We start from the raw sequence: 17,398 nt of genomic DNA, 5'->3' as shown, positions 1-17,398 counted from the left end.
CATGGACCTAGGTAACCACCTGTAGCTGACCCTGCTTGAGCAGAGGGGGTGGCCTTAGATGGTCTTGAGAGGTCCCTTCCAACCTCAGCTGCTCTGATTCTGTTTTCTGCAACCTGGTATAATTTTAACCGTAAACATGGCTTCATATTCCTTTTTACAGAATAAAGACTTGAATGTGCATCTCCCACAGCCTGGGTAAGAGGGCTCAAGGTATTTATGCTGTGATATGGCAGTCTTGATTAATCAAGTCATTAAATAAAAATTTGGAAACTATTTGAACATACTGCTTGAATTCATTAATGTATTTGGAATGACCAAAAGCATGATATTACTGGGGGGGAAACCTACTACTTAGCAAAAATTTTTGCCCAGTACTTCTTTTAATAACCTGTTTTGAGGAAATTAAGGTAAATGATTCATATGCAGTATATATTCAAGTGGGACCAGTCATATTTAGTTCTCTTTTCTGAAAAAATGAAATCATTTAATGCAGATGCTTAGAGCTATTTATATTACAGTACTTATGTCTAAGGGTTATTTATGTTAATATGTCACTTCTAATTAACAGAAAATTGGGGGGTAGGAGGAGAACAGGTGTTCTGTGTGTCCCACAAGTGCTCAGTGGGCTCCCCAGTTCTTATAGACGCTTAACATACCCATGACTGGCAGGCTAAAGGATTTTGGAGGGGTGGGGGTGCTTTTTTCTTTTTAGGAATGAACAGATAGTTTTACCACTGCCAAAGAAGCTCTACCAAATATGTCTTTCATTAACAATTTTATTATTATTATCATATACGTGAGATCCTGTTAAGGGAACATTTTCAAAATTCTGAGGAGAAAGGTCATATATGAAGAGTAACATCTGTGCTAAGGAACACTGCAGTAACATTCTTAATTTTTCTTTCCATACTGTACAAGTTTGAATTCCAGTTTGAAATAATTTTGTAAGAATAGCTAAAAGAGAAATAGCTGTTTCTATGCTGTCTGCCATTACATTACTGCACACTCCAGTACATATGGACAAGAGCAGTTTGCATGTATGTATCCTAATTGATCCTTCTTGCATATTTTCAAGCATCCATGCCCAACTGCAGTTTCCATGTGCACACGTTTATGTTCCCTCCTTGCAAACTATCCCACTACATTTTTTCACATTCATTCAGTGCCATTAATACTTGCTGGCACAGACAAACTTATCCCTGTTTCTACCCCACTGCCCCATAAAATAATTAGTAGCATTGTCCAAATAAGGTGGAGAGGGAGGAAAGTAGAGAGGTTTGGGTTTTCAGGATCTTGTGCCTTTTTTCTCCTAACTGCCTACGTTTTCCTGGTCACGAGGATAATTTTTGACTTGGGCCTTTGCTCTCTTCCTGTGAAACATCTAATTGGTGAAGATGGCTGTTTCCTAGAGCTTTGCTTTTTTTTCTAGAAAGGAGAGAAAGGAGATTTCAGAAGGTAAAACACAGTTATGAACAGGCCTCCACTGAGAATTAGTTACAAAAATGGAAGAAAAGAGGTTAAAAAGAGTTTAAGGCTCAGCTAAATCATAATTCTTAACTTTGGGGATGGAGTTGAAGCTGGGAAAAGTTGTATGTACTCTGAGAGAATAACAGTGTAAATGAAAGTTACTTGAAGAACCCCAAAACTCAGTAGTTTTTATTAAAACACAAAAACACACCAATTAATGCTTATGCTTGGGCATGGTAGCAAACTGCTTTGAACTTTGAAAGATAAATTCAGGTTGCAGGAGACGAAAGTAACTGTTGGTTAGTCTGTGTACACATGGCATTCATTACAGGCAGAGTATCTCTTTAACAAGCTGTCTTTAAATCTTTTAATAAAGAGAGAGTTTGATTTTACAACCACTGTAAAATTTCATGTTATTTTCATGTTATTACTTTGCCTGCACTACATGAAAAGTCACAGCAGTGTTTAGTCTATTGGGACACTTTGCAAAGAACAAAATGTAATTGTTATTTAAGAAAAGAAGCGGGGCAAACAGCGTCACTCAGAGATGCAACTCACTGAGAACCTCGGACCACAGGGAGCGCTGGATTTCTGAACAAAAATCTTTCACAAGCACAGAGCAGAAGAATTAATAGAGTCTGTGCACACAGCTAATGAAATGCAGTAAAGGTGGAAAAAACATAAGTATTTTAATATCTTAGTATGAAAGTACTTACTGTAGTATAGAAAACCAGATGAAAAATGGCTGAAATGCTTGTTCCTTTGAGGAATGCAGAGTTCTGTTAGCACTTGACAAATCCATTGCAAAAAGAGCTGGCAAGCCAACAAAAAGGAGACATCGTTAATCCTATTGAAACCAGTGTGAAACAGATGAGCATACAACTGCTCTTGACAACACCAAGGTAAATTGGGGATCCACGCTGACTGAGAACAGCACGCTTGAGAACACTGAAAATAAGTCACTACCCATTACCAGTTACTGAGGACCTGTTGTCTTGTTTAACCAATACAGCGTGTCAGGAATATGTCAAGAATGGATTTTTGGCATGTTGGGCTAAAGGATCCATCCTGTCCCAGACACGTTTTGTCAGAAGTGTGGCAGGCCCTGTAACGAGAGGTGCGGTGGAGCTGGTCCCTGCCCTGCTTCTGCACGCACTTAACCAGCGGTCCGGGAAGCTGCCGGGCAGCTGAGCTGCAGCTGATGTCTTTCTTCCTGCAGAGGAGCGGGATGTCAGGTATACCAGACCATTATAGGCACCGGTCACAACCCTTGAACAGGTGACAGGGATCCTAGACTAATTTTGCACAGTTTAAAAGCTGACAGAAGGTGAAGTCTCTGTCACTGGAGCCCATTGATTGAGTCCCGGTTGGAAGTGAAGTGCTGTTACAGAAATGCCTGAGTTGAAGGATGCGAGCGGACTCTGGTCTGTTAGCGTTGGTCTCCATTTGTTCATAGGTTCATTAAGAAATTTACATGTTGTTGAAAGTCTAAGCAGTGAAGGGGAATTTAAGATCTGATGTTACTGAGATGGTTTTGGCAATTTTGCCTAAAATCTTTTCATATGTGATTTTATTGCATATTATGCCAGTCAATTGCAAATTGCACATTAACATGTGGAAAGGTGGTGCTTACTAAATGATTATGCATTGCTGTTAAGATTATAGATCTTAGTTTGTAAATGGATTACATGGGTTTCCTTCCTAATCTCAGTTTGGCAGGATCACAGTATTACACAAGTCTGCTGCAGGACTGTCTTTTCAACCGTTTCTTCCAGGTTCTACAGTGGAAAGCACAGCAGGAAGAGGCTGCTAAACTAGAAGCTGCTGTAGCTGCCAGAAGAAAAGAAAAGAAAGATGAGAAAGAAAGGCTACAGAAAGAACAGGAAACGATTCGTAGAGCTCAGGAGAAAGAGAAAGTATGAGAAACTTTTGTACATTTTTGCATATGTTAATGTGTACAATTGCCTTTAAAATCTTTAACTGATCTCACTACCTTGTATTCTTGTAAAGTATTAAGTATTGGTATAGAGATGAGCAAATGGTTAGTTGAGTCTTGCTACTGTCCATTTTGGCTTTAAACCTGCCTGCTCTTACACACCAGTTGTGTTACTTCATTATGTTTAAAAAAAAAAAAAAAAAAAAGGCTTACACAAATAAGTGTATGTGACTATCTCCGTGTCACAAAAAATCAGTGCAGAGGCACTACTGGATTTGTAACTCTTACAGATTTGTGCTTTTTAGCAATGTGGCAAAGACTGAAAGGTACCAATGCTGCAGTTAAGTATGCTGCAATGCAGCAAATGAGACTTACAGTATTTTGTCTGCAAGATAGCGCACTGCACTTTGCAGCACAAGGACCTTAAAAGTGGGCCTGAAGCACAACGGTAATATTAACCATTTCAGGATATCAGAAGTCTATGTTACATTATTCGAAGTACTTATGTGGTGACTACTTGGGAAATGTCTTTGATGCATAAGTCTAAACTTCAACTTAATAGAAAATCAGAAATCCACTATAGTGAATGTAAAGCTTTTAGAAAATCAAGCTGTGTCACATATGTATTTGTGTTGACCTTTGTATTTAAGTGATATGGCAAAAATCCAGGAGGTTGTTTTATTAGACCTTTACCTCTTTTTCTGATTATTTTTTACGCTGAAATCTGGCATGCTTAGAGTCCAACTCACCTGTGGCGTATTTGTTAAGACTGCATAATTATTTCTGGAAAAAATAAGTCAGAGAATGTAATAGATTCTTATTGCTTTTTCTTTCAAATGCTGATGAGTAAATAGTCTCTCTTACTCTTATGGGACTACTCGTGCCAAACACATGTTTGTAAGAAGGGTCACTAAAAGCTGTGCTCTATAACATGCCAGTTAGAAGCAGAGTTAAGAAAACAAGGCTAAACTGTTCCAAATAGAGTAATTTCATGATGCATATGAAGGCTTTAGTGACATCAGTATGTATCACACTACAGAAAGCTTGTGCAAAAGAAGGAAGAAAACAAAATCTTTATATATGTTACCATGTTTTCTCTTTAGATTTTGCCTTCTTGTCTTTATTTATCTGCCACGTTTCTGTGTAACATATCTTACTGGGAGCAAACGTTTACTGATGGGACTACAACATGGCCAGTTAGACACCCTAGAATTTGATGGATTCTCACGTTGGTAGCAGTGTCTATTGCAGTGATATTCCTTGCAGGGGAAAAAAAAACAAACACAAAACTATCCATACTTACAGCAATTTGATTAAGTTGTTACTAAAACAATTTACAACACTTATTAAAAGCAAAAAAGAAATTATAGCAGAGCAAAATAAATGACCTGCAGGCGGGTGAAACTGACTGCCTTAGCAGAAGAATGAAAATAAAGTCCTACACTACTTGGAATTTCCCTATCTGTTTTTATAGCACTCAAATATCTTTTCCTTGCTTTGTCCAAAGAAATATGTCTTCATGCCATGTCAAACAGGTCAAGAGCAGAAGCTCTTGAGGCTTATTGTATTTCTGGTGGTAGTTTGCATAACCATTGAATTTGGTTATATCAACAATTCTGCGAAGAAGCACTTGACTGAAAGTGGTACCTGGAGAAAAGAAGCTGAAGCTGCTGAAGCCTTCTTGTCTCCAGATAGAGACTGTTATCTCCTCATTATTTCTCATTGCTGCAAGTCCCCAGAGCCAACATTTGAAAAGCTGTCGAATTTCAAATTGATTTTATTTTATATGTGAGTTCATTCTTCTTGGTCATGACTGTGTTTGCATAATGCCTGTATCCAGTTTCTTCTCTAGCTGAAGAAGTCTCTACTTACATTGGTCACCTGATTTTATTCTTTTTCTGCAATTTATCTTAAAGACGAAGTATACATTCTTGGCAGAGCACAATCTTTCTGTTAAACTATGCTAAATCATATAGTTAGCAAAATTGCAAATAATTGTCCAAAAGTCAGTTTCAAGAGATGTTTCTCTTTCCGTCAAAATACACAGAATACTCTCAGTTTTCATAGGAATCAGAAAAGTTCAGATTGGAAGGGACCTCAAGAGGTCTCTAGTCCAATCTCCTGCTCAGTTATGAGGTCTGACCAGGTAACTCATGGTTTTATCCTTATTTTAATTTGTTTTATTAATCCTTAAATTTATCTCTAATATTAGAGACTGTCATTTCAGGCTCAAAAGTTGAGAAAGCCATATTTATGTGTTTGCAAACCATGCGCTTTCAGAGAAATCCTGGCTCAGTTTAAATCAGTATTGGTTTTACCTTTACCTTTAATTGGCTTATTGTAGATATTGTTGGTGAACTTTTTAGACACAAACCTCTATAAAAAGACACAGGGAATTTTTCAAGATTATGTGTGTGTGCATTGTGTTACAAAACTTTATTGTATATGTGATTTTTTGATATCCCCCCCCCCCCCCCGACATATGTTTCCTGGTATTTGTTCTTGGTTGATATGTTGTTACTGTTCTTACGTGCTGGATTTGAAGTTATAAAATAACAAATTAAGGGAGAACTTCTATATGTGGTGTCTGCATTCATGTTGTATATAGGAGTTTTCAGGAAGAGACGTGATGAAATTTTGACTGGTGTGGATAATGCGTAAGTTGTCTCAGTTGGAGGGTGTGATTGTGAGACTGTGGTTTCTCCACCAGCACTGCAAACAGGTACAGAGAGAGGGGCAGCCCGTATGGAATGATGGTTTGCTGCTTAGGTTATGAGAAACTTCGCTGCTGCCTTTCTTTTTGTTACAGCTTGTTCTGCTTATTTGTCTTTACTCACACCGTGTTTATAGTGGCAGGTGGCTCTGAAACCACAAGGAAGGAAGCGGCTTGGAGAGGCTGTGTTGACCTAACCACCAGCATGTTCATTTGGTGTGTAAATGTTTTGGTTGTGCAAACTTTCCACTTTTCTCTGGCCTGTGTGTAATGTCTATATAGAACAGTCCTCTGCCTATGCACAGATGGAATAGCAGCTGTTTGAGGTCAGCGGTCATATGTTTCATTTGAGAATATTATATCTTAGATCCTTAAAAAGGGCTGCTAACCTTATACTGCGGCTGCTTTTCTGGTGAATGTTCTGTGGCAGCAAGAAGAATATGTAAAGTATCCATGATCAGTGTAAAAGAAATGCCCGCACTCTACCTAGTTTGTAACGTAGGCAGGGTATGTCAAGTACTTCCAAACCTGAGAATGTAGTAAAATGACATTAAATCTTAAATACCAATGCTACGTTTGCTCTATTGGACTGCAGATCAGATTTTTTCCTATATATTTAAATACGGAATTTCAGAAATATCCACTGGCCCCTAATTAGAGTTTATGAGAAAGCCTTTCAGGCAATGTGGAATACAGAAAGGGAATAATTGCAAAAGAGAGAGTTTTATTTCATAAATATAAGTATTCCAAACAATATTAAATAAAAGCACTCTAAGAAATACGGTTATAGCCGTCCTTGTTTTCATGTCCTTCCCATGTAAAAAATGGCCTATATAAAGAAATGATTGGCTTATAGGTTGGGAATTCTGAAATACAAGCACAGTTTGGAAGACCTGTTTTATTCTGAATCATGATAGTTAAAGGTTTTTCTGCACAGTCAATCATATAAAGAGGATGGTATTGACTGCCATTTCAGCTGAAATCTCCAAAAGAGGCTTAAATTCAATATAGTTCAGTGGATGATACAGAAGTTATTTTTATTGCCATTGTATGAAGCTTTTCCTATGTGAGATGATTCCATAAGTAAATTTCATTGTAAGAAATTACCTGTGTTTTGGGAGGTAGGATAAGGTCTCAGACCTTCACAGAAACTTTATGCATTTGATTGTAAAATCAACAGATTATTGAGGTATAATTTCAATTGCTTTTATAATTAATTTTATAATTAACATTTTTTTAGATTATTAAAATTCTTAAGATTTTCTGATATTTTTACATCTTTTTCTAAAGCTTCTGTTCTCTATTTTTCCAGCTGTATTTTAAATTTTAGAAACATAATGCTGTTTTGTCAGTGAATTACAAGTGGCAGCATTGTCATACACTTCTGTCATCATAAACAGTCTTTTCAAAAACTCAGTCTTGATTTTCAAGGTAAACACTATCTTTGTTTTGCTGGAAGCAATAATTTTTAGTGAATTTTGTACCTTTTCTCTTTCTGTTTTTCGTAGCAATTGCCAAGAAGTCTGTTAGGTCTAAGGAATTAAGGGGTTTCTCAGTCAGCCCTGAGGTGGTATGAAGCACCGTGCCATTCTCTGGCTATTCTTTTGGTTTCTGATTTGGAAGTACATCAGGATATGTCATTATTTCTGTGTCCCAGCTTGTCTTTCCCTTCTGGTACCTGCACGTGGAATGGAAAAAAAAGTGGAAGTGAAAGAGTGAGAAGTACAACAAAGAGAAATTGCAAGAGTGCTAACCCTTGTAGAGCTACCGTCATCCTAACTCTTCGTGTTGGGATAGCAGAGTACTTGGTATAACGCAGGACAGAGAATATATGATACCTGTTGGAGATGACATGGAATATGAGCTGTACTATCGTGTGGTGGTGGTGGTGTTATTATGTGTTAATAACTGGAACAGGCAGGATAGGTCAGCTTAGCTTCAGCTAGGGCAAGAGGCTGCAAGATCAGGAAATACGGGAGGTCGTATACCAAGGTGTGCTGGGGTTTTCCGTAGGCAAAAGGATACAAGAAATGGCTGGAGCATCATGTTGCCAATGAGCATAATTGATACTTTCATAGACTGAGTTGAGGAATTATGATCATATCCAATCACCTTACGTAGGTTGAACTGTTTTATATTATTAACATAATAAGGAGTGTAGCGCCCTGAATACATTCCTCTGTCTTTGAACTTATGTTCATACGCAGGTTCCTATCTACAGATGTCTAAACCCTTCCTGAAAGTTAGTTGCTGAAATTAGGTAAAGGGCTTTTCGTCCTAATATATAATTTGTCTATTAGTGCTTATTAAAAAAATCTTACTTGTAATTTTATGTGTCTTCTCCTTCTCTTTGTTTTTTCTGTTCTGTATTAATGGTCATCATTTGCATACATTTTGTATCGCTGATAATCTTCCAAAGAATGCATGGTTTTCACCAAGCCATGAGATGAGGTTAGCCCTAGCCCCTGGCACTGAGTTTTGCAGTAAGCAGCTGAGGTCCCACGGGTGGTGGGGAGAAGGACTGCACTGGCACCGGCCAGGAGCCCGCCCAGCCCTGTCTTTTCTCTCCAGCAGTGGCCATAACAGTAGAGGAAACACATAGGATAATTTCCCTCCCTCCCTCCCGGCTACTTTCCCTGTCTCTAGCTGTTCCCTGATGCTGATGTGGTTTGTCAATTTAGTAACCCCTCCCCAGGGGCTCTCTCTTTGGGCAGTTGCCCAGTCTTTCCTGAAACACGTGTGAGCTTCCTGCGTCCATCAGCAAGGAGCTCCACCCGCCTTCCACCCACTGCATGGAGAGCTGTTTCTTCTCTTTGTTCCAAATCTGGCTCTTGCTAGTGTCAGCTGAAGCCTCCTCATTCTCATGTTGGAGAGGCAGAATCGATCTCCATCCAGCCTCTTTGTGACACTCATGAATTTGTAGGCTTCTTATCAAATCCCCCATAAATTGTCACTTCTCCATCTGCATAGCCCCGTCCCATTCCTTCAGTGCCTGTATGAAAACTCATACGAACACAATGAACCTTTGATCATTACTGTTTCTCTTCTCTTTCCATATGAAAAGGTTCCTTTCGGAGAGGGAGGGATCAGAACTGCACGTGGGACTGACTATAAACATATTTTCTGTTTTTTCCTATTCTTTTTGTACCGCGTCCTGACACTAGACACATTTGATTTGCCTTTCGACTGCTGCTGTGCACAGAGCTGATGTGTCACAGGAGGGCTGGAGGTGCCCTCTTGGTCGGTGGCACTCGAATTCAGGGTGTAGTGCTCATTCAGCTGCGCCATGCATGGAGCTCTGCGCTTTCTATTCCCCAGAGGATGGTTTCTTGGCCTTTGTGAAAGTTGCTGCGTGCCGTCATCAGCTTTAATACGGCCTGCAGTCACTGGTTCCTGAAAGCCTTGCTTGCTGTCAGCCATGGGCCCTCATTTGCATGTAGCATCATCAGGAAATGTTGCTGTGCTGCTGTTGGATTGCGGAGCAAGATTTACAGGAGGACACTCCCTGCATTTTGCTCTGCAAGCAGAATGGCTTTTTTCTGTTACAGGAGAGGAATTTGAAGTTCTGTGCCCCTACCAGGGGTCTGAAGTGAGAGCGGCTTATCTCTGTGAAAGTGACAGGCAACAGCTTCCTGTAAATGTACCTGAAAAATAAAAGGGCTAGAGAGTTGTCAGTACTGCAGTCACTGCTGACCTTGTACCGTATTACAGATATTATACTTTATACCTAACATTGCTTATTAGGAGCAGTACTGCTGGCAATCCAACTATGGCAGTTGGGACTTGGTGAAAATTAATAGTAATAGGACTTTGCTCAGAAGCAAAGTAAATACATTTGTATTTCAGGGATGTCTTACCTAGACGGGAGTGATTTAACTGATGCCAATCATACTGTGTGGGTTAGATGACCTCCTGAGATCCCTACAAACCCTGTGTTGTAGTGGCTCCAGCGTTTGTGACCAGTACCTGAACGGGCTCACCTAACACTAGCTTAGGAATGCAGTGTTGGAGTCATCTACCAGAATTTCAGTGTAATTCAGATGTTCTTGAGAATTGTATTTAAAAAATCTGAAGTCAGCACTTCAAAGATGAGAAGGTGATTCTTGTTCCTGTGTCTAAGAAAACCGGCTCTATCAGCTTTCCGAGCTGGTTGGTGGCTTGTGAGGTTAGCTCGAGTCACCGTTCGAAACTTTGGGAAGTGTACCACTGCAGCAGTTTTCTTCTTAAGGTAGCATTAAGGTGTTGGTTGAGATCTGTCTGAAGATGAGCCGGCAGTGTGCCCAGGTGGCCAAGAAGGCCAATAGCATCCTGGCTTGTATCACAAATAGTGTGGCCAGCAGGACTAGGGAAGTGATTGTCTCCCTGTACTCGGCCCTGGTGAGGCTGCACCTTAAATACTGTGTTCAGTTCTGGGCCCCTCACTACAAGAAAGACACTGAGGTGCTGGAGCACGTCCAAAGAAGGGCAATGAAGGTGGTGAAGGGTCTTAGAGCACAAGTCTTATGGAGAGCGGCTGAGGGAACTGGGGTTGTTTAGACTGGAGAAAAGGAGGCTCAGGGGAGACCTTATCGCTCTCTACAACTACCTGAAAGGAGGCTGTAGCGAGGTGGGGGTCGGTCTCTTCTCCCAAGTAACAAGTGATAGGACGAGAGGAAATGGCCTGAAGTTGAGCCAGGGGAGGTTTAGATTGGATATTAGGAAAAATTTCTTCACTGAAAGGGTTGTCAAGCACTGGAACAGGCTGCCCAGGGAAGTGGTGGAGTCACCATCCCTGGAGGTATTTAAAAGACGTGTAGATGTGGCACTTAGGGACATGGTTTAGTGGTGGACTTGGCAGTGTTAGGTTTACGGTTGGACTTGATGATCTTAAGGGTCTTCCAATCTAAATGATTCTATGATTCTATGATTTGTAATATATGTCATGGCAAGGTGGGAATTACAAGCTTGCTGCAAATTCCACCAGTTGTCTTTGAAGAACTGCCCTGGTTTTAGGAATAGAATCCCGTAGAATTTATTCAAATGAAGAATTCAGAGTTTCACTTCAGCAATATTTACTTATTAGTAATTTAAGTCCCAGTTCCTCATTTTGCACCCAAACCCCCTCATCTTTCCAGATAAGCTTCCCTGCCTAGGTTTCACCGTCTTGCTTGAGGCTTTTCTTTCTCACTCAGCTTTGGAAAAGCTTCATACTTACACGAGGACCGCTCACATGCTTCTTCCTGTTCCTCAGCGGGCTCTCCACCTCAGCCAAAATGAACTGGGCTCGCGTGGATCCAGCTATTTGAGCTAAGCTAGGACATTTAACTCAAGGAACATCCACTCACTTGAGCAGCATAGTTGAAGGTTTTGATGGCAGAGTAGGAAAGCAAGGAGCAAATGAAAGTGGTAGTCTTTAGTTTGCAGTTGAAAATTATATTCAAATTAGTGTCCGCAGTCCAGTTTTACTATTTCTGTTGTGGGGGCTCCACACACTCTCGTTCTCCTACTAAATCTTGTTAGGCCATACTGTTCTAAAATATAAATTTTATTCTAAAAAAGATCAAAATTGGATTTTCTTTAACTTTATGCTTTTCTTACTTTATTTGTTCTCACTACCTTGGCTTGTGAATGATTGTTATTTTGTTTACTGTATTTGTTCAAACTCTAGGTGAAAAAGTACTGGGCTGAGAAACAGCTCAAGTGGCAAGAACAGGAAGAGAAAGATCTACAACGTCTGGAGGAATTAAGAAAATTAATGGCTGAACAAGCAGTTAAAGACAGAGAAAGGTAAAAGAAATTAAATGTAAATGCCTATAGTATCAATGGGAACTTCTTATAATCTAACATGCTTTGATCTCCCAACTTTCTAAATTAGAATAAATTGAGATAAGTAAGTTTTTTTTCTTCCTGTTTGGCAGTTACCCCAGTCTATACACCAAGGTTGCATCATGATTGTATCCTGGATGCAATTTATTTGTTAGTTTGAATTAATTCATATCCATCAAGGTTTTAGACCTTTGTAAGCGCTAAACTGTCATAGTCATGACAGGGTACACACATTAAAACCAGCTCCCTTTGTAACTTTTTTAATTGTAGCTGGGTAATAAGACCTTCTACATTCCCACTTTGTGAAATTATTTATAATCAGGTTTGTTTTGTTTGAGAGGCAAACGAGAGGAGCACGTTAAGCACTTAGCCTCAAAGATATTTATTATTCTTTTAGGGGGTCTTAAACTGCGCATCTAGTTGTAGATGCCCTTCACCTGTTTGATGTAATTTAGGACTTCAGCCTGTTCACATTTGAATCCTTGCCAAGTCTTCATTGCAGAATATGGCCTTTAATGACCTGTTGAAGAAATACTTGATTTCACAGAGGAATTCCTCTGTCACAGAGGAGCATAAAAAACCCTGTATGTAGTCTGGTTATAATTGCTCTCAAATCACAGGCTTACTTTTTTTACATAGAGGGAGCCACAAAATTGCATGAACCAGAAATGTAATTAAAATAGGGTTAAAGTACCATTGGCATTAGAATATTAAACTTGCTCTTAAGCATTCTGTGGGAAACACTACTTTGACCTTATTTTGTTACGATACCTTGCTGACAGCTAAATTTAAATGTCTATATTCTTACGCTACAAATGTATCTATACCTTTCCTTAAACATACCTGCAATGATTTTAGCTCATAGCAAAAGAAACACACATACTTGAATTACTGAGTTTTCAGCAGAACTGATCAGGAAAAAATGACTTTTCTTTAAACCTGTGTACTGCACTATGCCATACAGTTGGGGAATGTTCTTTTCTTATGCTAATAAAGGTTGCAGAATAAAATATAAGGAAATGGCACAGTTCATTGAGGAATGCAGGAAGGAAATAATCACACCTTCAGGCTATTATGAATCAAAAGTCAGTAAATGCTTAGCATTATGTTTCCCAGACTTGGCGTACTGTACAAAATAAAACAGTTTAAAGAAAAATGCTTACTGTTTGTGGAGATTAATAATTCTTTGAAATTACTTAATGCTTTTCATCTTCAAAGCCTTCAGAAACATTAATCAAAGAAGGGCAGAGAGATGTTAGTGTTACTAGATACTGTAGTGCTACAAGTATGGTATAAGGCATTTTAAAATATGGGTTGTCCTGAACTAAGGTAGACACACTGGCGTAATGATTTCACAGTGCAGAACTGCAGTCCTGTAGAAACTAATAGTGTTCTTACATGTTTTACCTGTTGCAGCACATCAACTGGTTTTGAGTCTTTGCAGAACTGATCGTGAAAGATGGCACAGGCCAGTATGACAGTTCTGATCTGACACATTTTCAGGCTTTTTTTGGGAAAGGAAAAGATTTTTGGATCGTGAGCTGACTGACTGTTCCAAGTACAAGATATGGCCTGGATGGTGCATAGAGTTTCTAATAGGTACAGTAAGATATTAAAAAATGGTCTGGTGGTGTCCTGAATTGCTTTTAAAATTAATTTAAAATTAAGTAATCAGGTTTATAAAAAAGAAAATTATTATCACAGAGTCACTGTGGTGCTCTATTTATTCAGGTCTCACTTTGTAATTGCAAGATGCTGAACAGCCAGAGCTATGACCAGATCAAAGAAAAGGATTAAAGGCGCCTGAAACTGGATGTAGAATTTCAAGTGACTAAGTCCAAATTTGCTTTCTACAACTCCTCTGCTTAGTGACTATCTGACAGAGGAGACATTTAGCTGATTGGACATTTCATTTTTTGGCCTGGAAGTTCCTAGGTAGCTGCAGTTTTATGTTGTGTGCATGTCTTAGAACTGTTGTCTGCAGAGCAGCTGGCTACCCAGCACTTGCCTAAACCCCGCAGATGTTGATCAAGTAAAAGATGGTGAGAGTAGTGAGTTCAACACAAAATCCTAATAAGCAATGCTATCTGCATTCAGAAACATGGGAGAGGGGAAAAGGACTGTGCTGTGATTTCTGCTCCAAGCACAATACCTATTCTATATTCATTTTTTATCCAACAGTTATTTCATACAAAATTTGTAAAACAGTGTTTAAAAAAATCATGGGGGCTGGGGTAAGAACCTAGGTCTGCCCAGATCCTGTCAAATGCCCCAGCAAGTAGGCAAAAATCATACTCCTTTTTTGCTTTTTTCTACTCCCATTCATTTTGTATTGTTTGCTGATAGTGGTCCAGCTATTAAAACAGGGGTGGAGGTGCCTTTACCTAGACTATTGTATATTCTCGCTGGTTGTGATGCTTGCTGATAATGCAGATTTGAACTCCTTCAGGCTAAGAACCTGAGACTAAAACTGTCTGGACAAGAGCTCTGATTACTGGTGTGTATCATAAAAGGTCTGGGCTGGCCACATTTGAAAAGGAAAGCAGAGTTTTCTGATCCTTTTTTTAATAAAAATCAAAGGTTTAGTAGATGACAGCTCCAGGGAGAGAAATGCTCCAGAAACACAGCAGGGAGGCAGGGATGTCCTGCGCAGAACGGAAGGGACGCAGAACAGAAAGAATCCAGAAAAACTGTGGACGAATAATTGGGTGTTAAAGCCATTCATAAAGCTGGGCAAACGAGAGGGCTGTTGGTGGAGCTGATGCTCACAGCAGCTTTGCTTCGAGCTTGTGCTGTTATGTTTAGGAATGTCTTTAGAGCTGAGGGCTGGGTTAGGCTGTGCACCTCGACATAGCCACAGCGCTTTGACTGCAGTTGCAGCATAAATTAGCAAAGGATCTGGCCCATCAGTTTTGCCACGGGAACCGGTGGCTACTTCTGAAATGTTCAAATTAGTGTGTAAACCACTTTCGATCCCAGCTGCCTCGTGCCTGGGCGACATTGTGCATCGATTCAGCCTATCACAGGTGGAAACACAAGCAGACCTTAGCCACTAAGCTAATGCCTTCTACTGTTTATATGAGGTTTATTCAACTGACAACAGTGAACAGGATAAGTTGTGATACAGGGCAAAAAACCTATCTATATTATAACCCAATTTTTTAAAGTTTTGCTAAAGCTTTCATAATAAACATAGTAGTTCATTATTTCCTATGAATATTTATGAGACAGTGTCTGAAAGCAGAGTTTTAATGAAATTATGCTTATCAAAAGTTACGTGTGTACCCACAGTCCTTCAAAAAGGTAGCTTTACTGAAACTAATCAGCTAAGCTCATTTTTCAGCTGGTGATTTATTAAAATTGTTACTTACTGTGGTACTTAAAGTCAAAATTGAGTATTAAGACATTTTAATTTTAAGCTTTTCTATAAAATTAAGTTTACTTTGAAGAAATAGTAGCTAAAATATTACTAAGTATAATGGAGTGAAAGAGAATTAACAACTTTATTTGGATGTGGACACTGTGAAATCAAAGCTCAAGTAAACATTTAAATCCAAGTATAAAAAGTACTGGAAGAATGTTCCAAATTAGGAACACAATGTACTGTTGAATATGTATTTACAAGGTTCTCTGCCTTCCCTGAGCATAGAGTTCATAGCTCTGCCATTGCCCTCTGACAATGAAACTTAATCTCTGTTAATACTGGCCTTGGTCTCTCCAGCACGAGCAAGATGATGATCTCCTTAGGATAACATAGTCATGAGAACATGAACCACCTTCTTAGGAGCAACAAATGCTGCATCAAGATGCTAAGTCCTTGCTCTGCCCTGACCTGCCTCTCAGTTACTTTGGCAATGAATTGCAATCACTTACACCTATTCAAACTGGGCATGGAAATGCCATAAAATGTTTCCATTTAGCAATGCTTTACATTCCTATGTACATGAAAACTTCTGCAGTAGAGACAAAGTATTTGAAATTAGACCCGGATGAGTGCCCCTCAGTTTTCCTTCTTGGTAATTTACAGAAGTTTCCAGGGTACTGAATTTCATATTTGATAACACTGGAGTATTTTAGAACATGTATCATACTGGTCAGCTCAAGCAGAGTGAAAGGTTTTCAATATAATATAATTTTTGTCATTTTTCAGAAAAATATGAATATCTGCTTTTTATTAAATTTTCTTCATATAAAAAGAAGATTAGGCTTTCTCCCTGGAACAAAATTACCTCTGAAGATTACTATTGTAAGCATCCATCTGCCTAAACTACAATGGCTACAGTGAGAAACTGAAAGCCGCTCTGGGGCATCCTCAGGCAGCTTTGTACCACTCTCTTGGGACAAATTTGTTTGTCTTGATAATTGTTATTGGATTATTGATGAGTGGTCTTTTCTAGCTACCAACATAACTGTACGTTTAGTTCCGTTTTTTGCAGTTTATAGCACAAGTTATATACTCCTTTGAGCTTACTAAAATTGCGAGAGTAAGAAAATAAAAATACAAGTTTTGTTGTAGTTGAAGCAGCTCTTTCTCCTCCATTTCTCTAAAGGCAAGTTAAAATTTGAAGGGCAAAAGAAGGATAACTCCTGAATGCAAGGCATGGCAATGGCAACTCCTATATAAGGTCTGAAGTGACATACCAAAGAATACCCTATGGCTTCATAAGAAACAGAGTTTGGCAGCGGACTGAGGGTTATTAGGAAATATGGTCATGGTAGTACTATCGGGGCTATAAAAACCTACTGTGAAAAGTTGACCAGCAAAAATAATGCCGTAGGTAAAGTTTCAGGATTATTTGTGCTAACCTCCAGTTTTTTCTTTTTGAAGAAGGATGTAATTCTCAAGTTTTCTTGCTTCTTCCAGTAACAAGATTGGGAGTGATGTGTTTCTTTTAATGGAAAGGGTTATAGGAAAGAGTTCTTCTGCCATACACAGATGTCAGAACATTTCTTCTTGGCAAAGAAAATGGGGAAAAAAAGAGAGTAACAGGGCTATATAAAGCATGCTAGAGAAAATCTGCGTTCTAGAAATGTTAGCCAAGTTGTTTAAAACAAACAAACCAAAAAACCCAAAGCCAAATAAAAAATACAACTCACCAAACGTTCCTTCCCCCAAAACCCCAAACAAAAAAACTCCAACAAAAATAACACATTCAAATGAAAAAGCATGTTTTGCATTTTTCAGGTGTTTTGATGAACCACCGTATTATTATTAGGTGGATATAGAAAACATCAGACTAGTTTTCAAACTGAAATGTCATAACAAATTTAAAATTACACTTGACCAATGTTGTTTTCATTTGTGTGTATGCTGTTTTGCAGGGTAAGGTTTAGACAAGCATTACTAGAAAAACAGTTGCTGGAGAAAAAGGAACTGGCCCTTCAAGAAGCACGTGAAGAAAAGGAGAAAGAGAAATGCCTTGAAGCACTCCGACAACAGGTGGTTTTATTTCCTGTACATAGTGTTTTCATATACA

The 17,398-nt window shown here is 39.0% G+C and overlaps 1 protein-coding gene across 3 annotated transcripts in view; it reads left to right on the top strand.

The window, feature by feature from the left end:
• CCDC148 (coiled-coil domain containing 148) overlaps nucleotides 1-17,398 on the top strand; it is an 81,795-nt gene that overhangs the window by 59,556 nt on the left and 4,841 nt on the right. For 2 of the 3 annotated variants that reach the window (XM_050900204.1, XM_050900205.1), the window contains exons 11-13: nucleotides 3,243-3,383; nucleotides 11,764-11,882; nucleotides 17,244-17,361. In XM_050900204.1, the coding sequence (XP_050756161.1) occupies nucleotides 3,243-3,383; nucleotides 11,764-11,882; nucleotides 17,244-17,361 (378 nt within the window). The remainder of the gene's footprint in view (nucleotides 1-3,242; nucleotides 3,384-11,763; nucleotides 11,883-17,243; nucleotides 17,362-17,398) is intronic. The other variant, XM_050900206.1, reaches the window with a different exon arrangement.

Source organism: Gymnogyps californianus, chromosome 7, assembly GCF_018139145.2.
Source record: "Gymnogyps californianus isolate 813 chromosome 7, ASM1813914v2, whole genome shotgun sequence".
Taxonomy (NCBI): Eukaryota; Metazoa; Chordata; class Aves; order Accipitriformes; family Cathartidae; genus Gymnogyps; species Gymnogyps californianus.
This window is presented reverse-complemented; position numbering and strand designations above follow the sequence as displayed.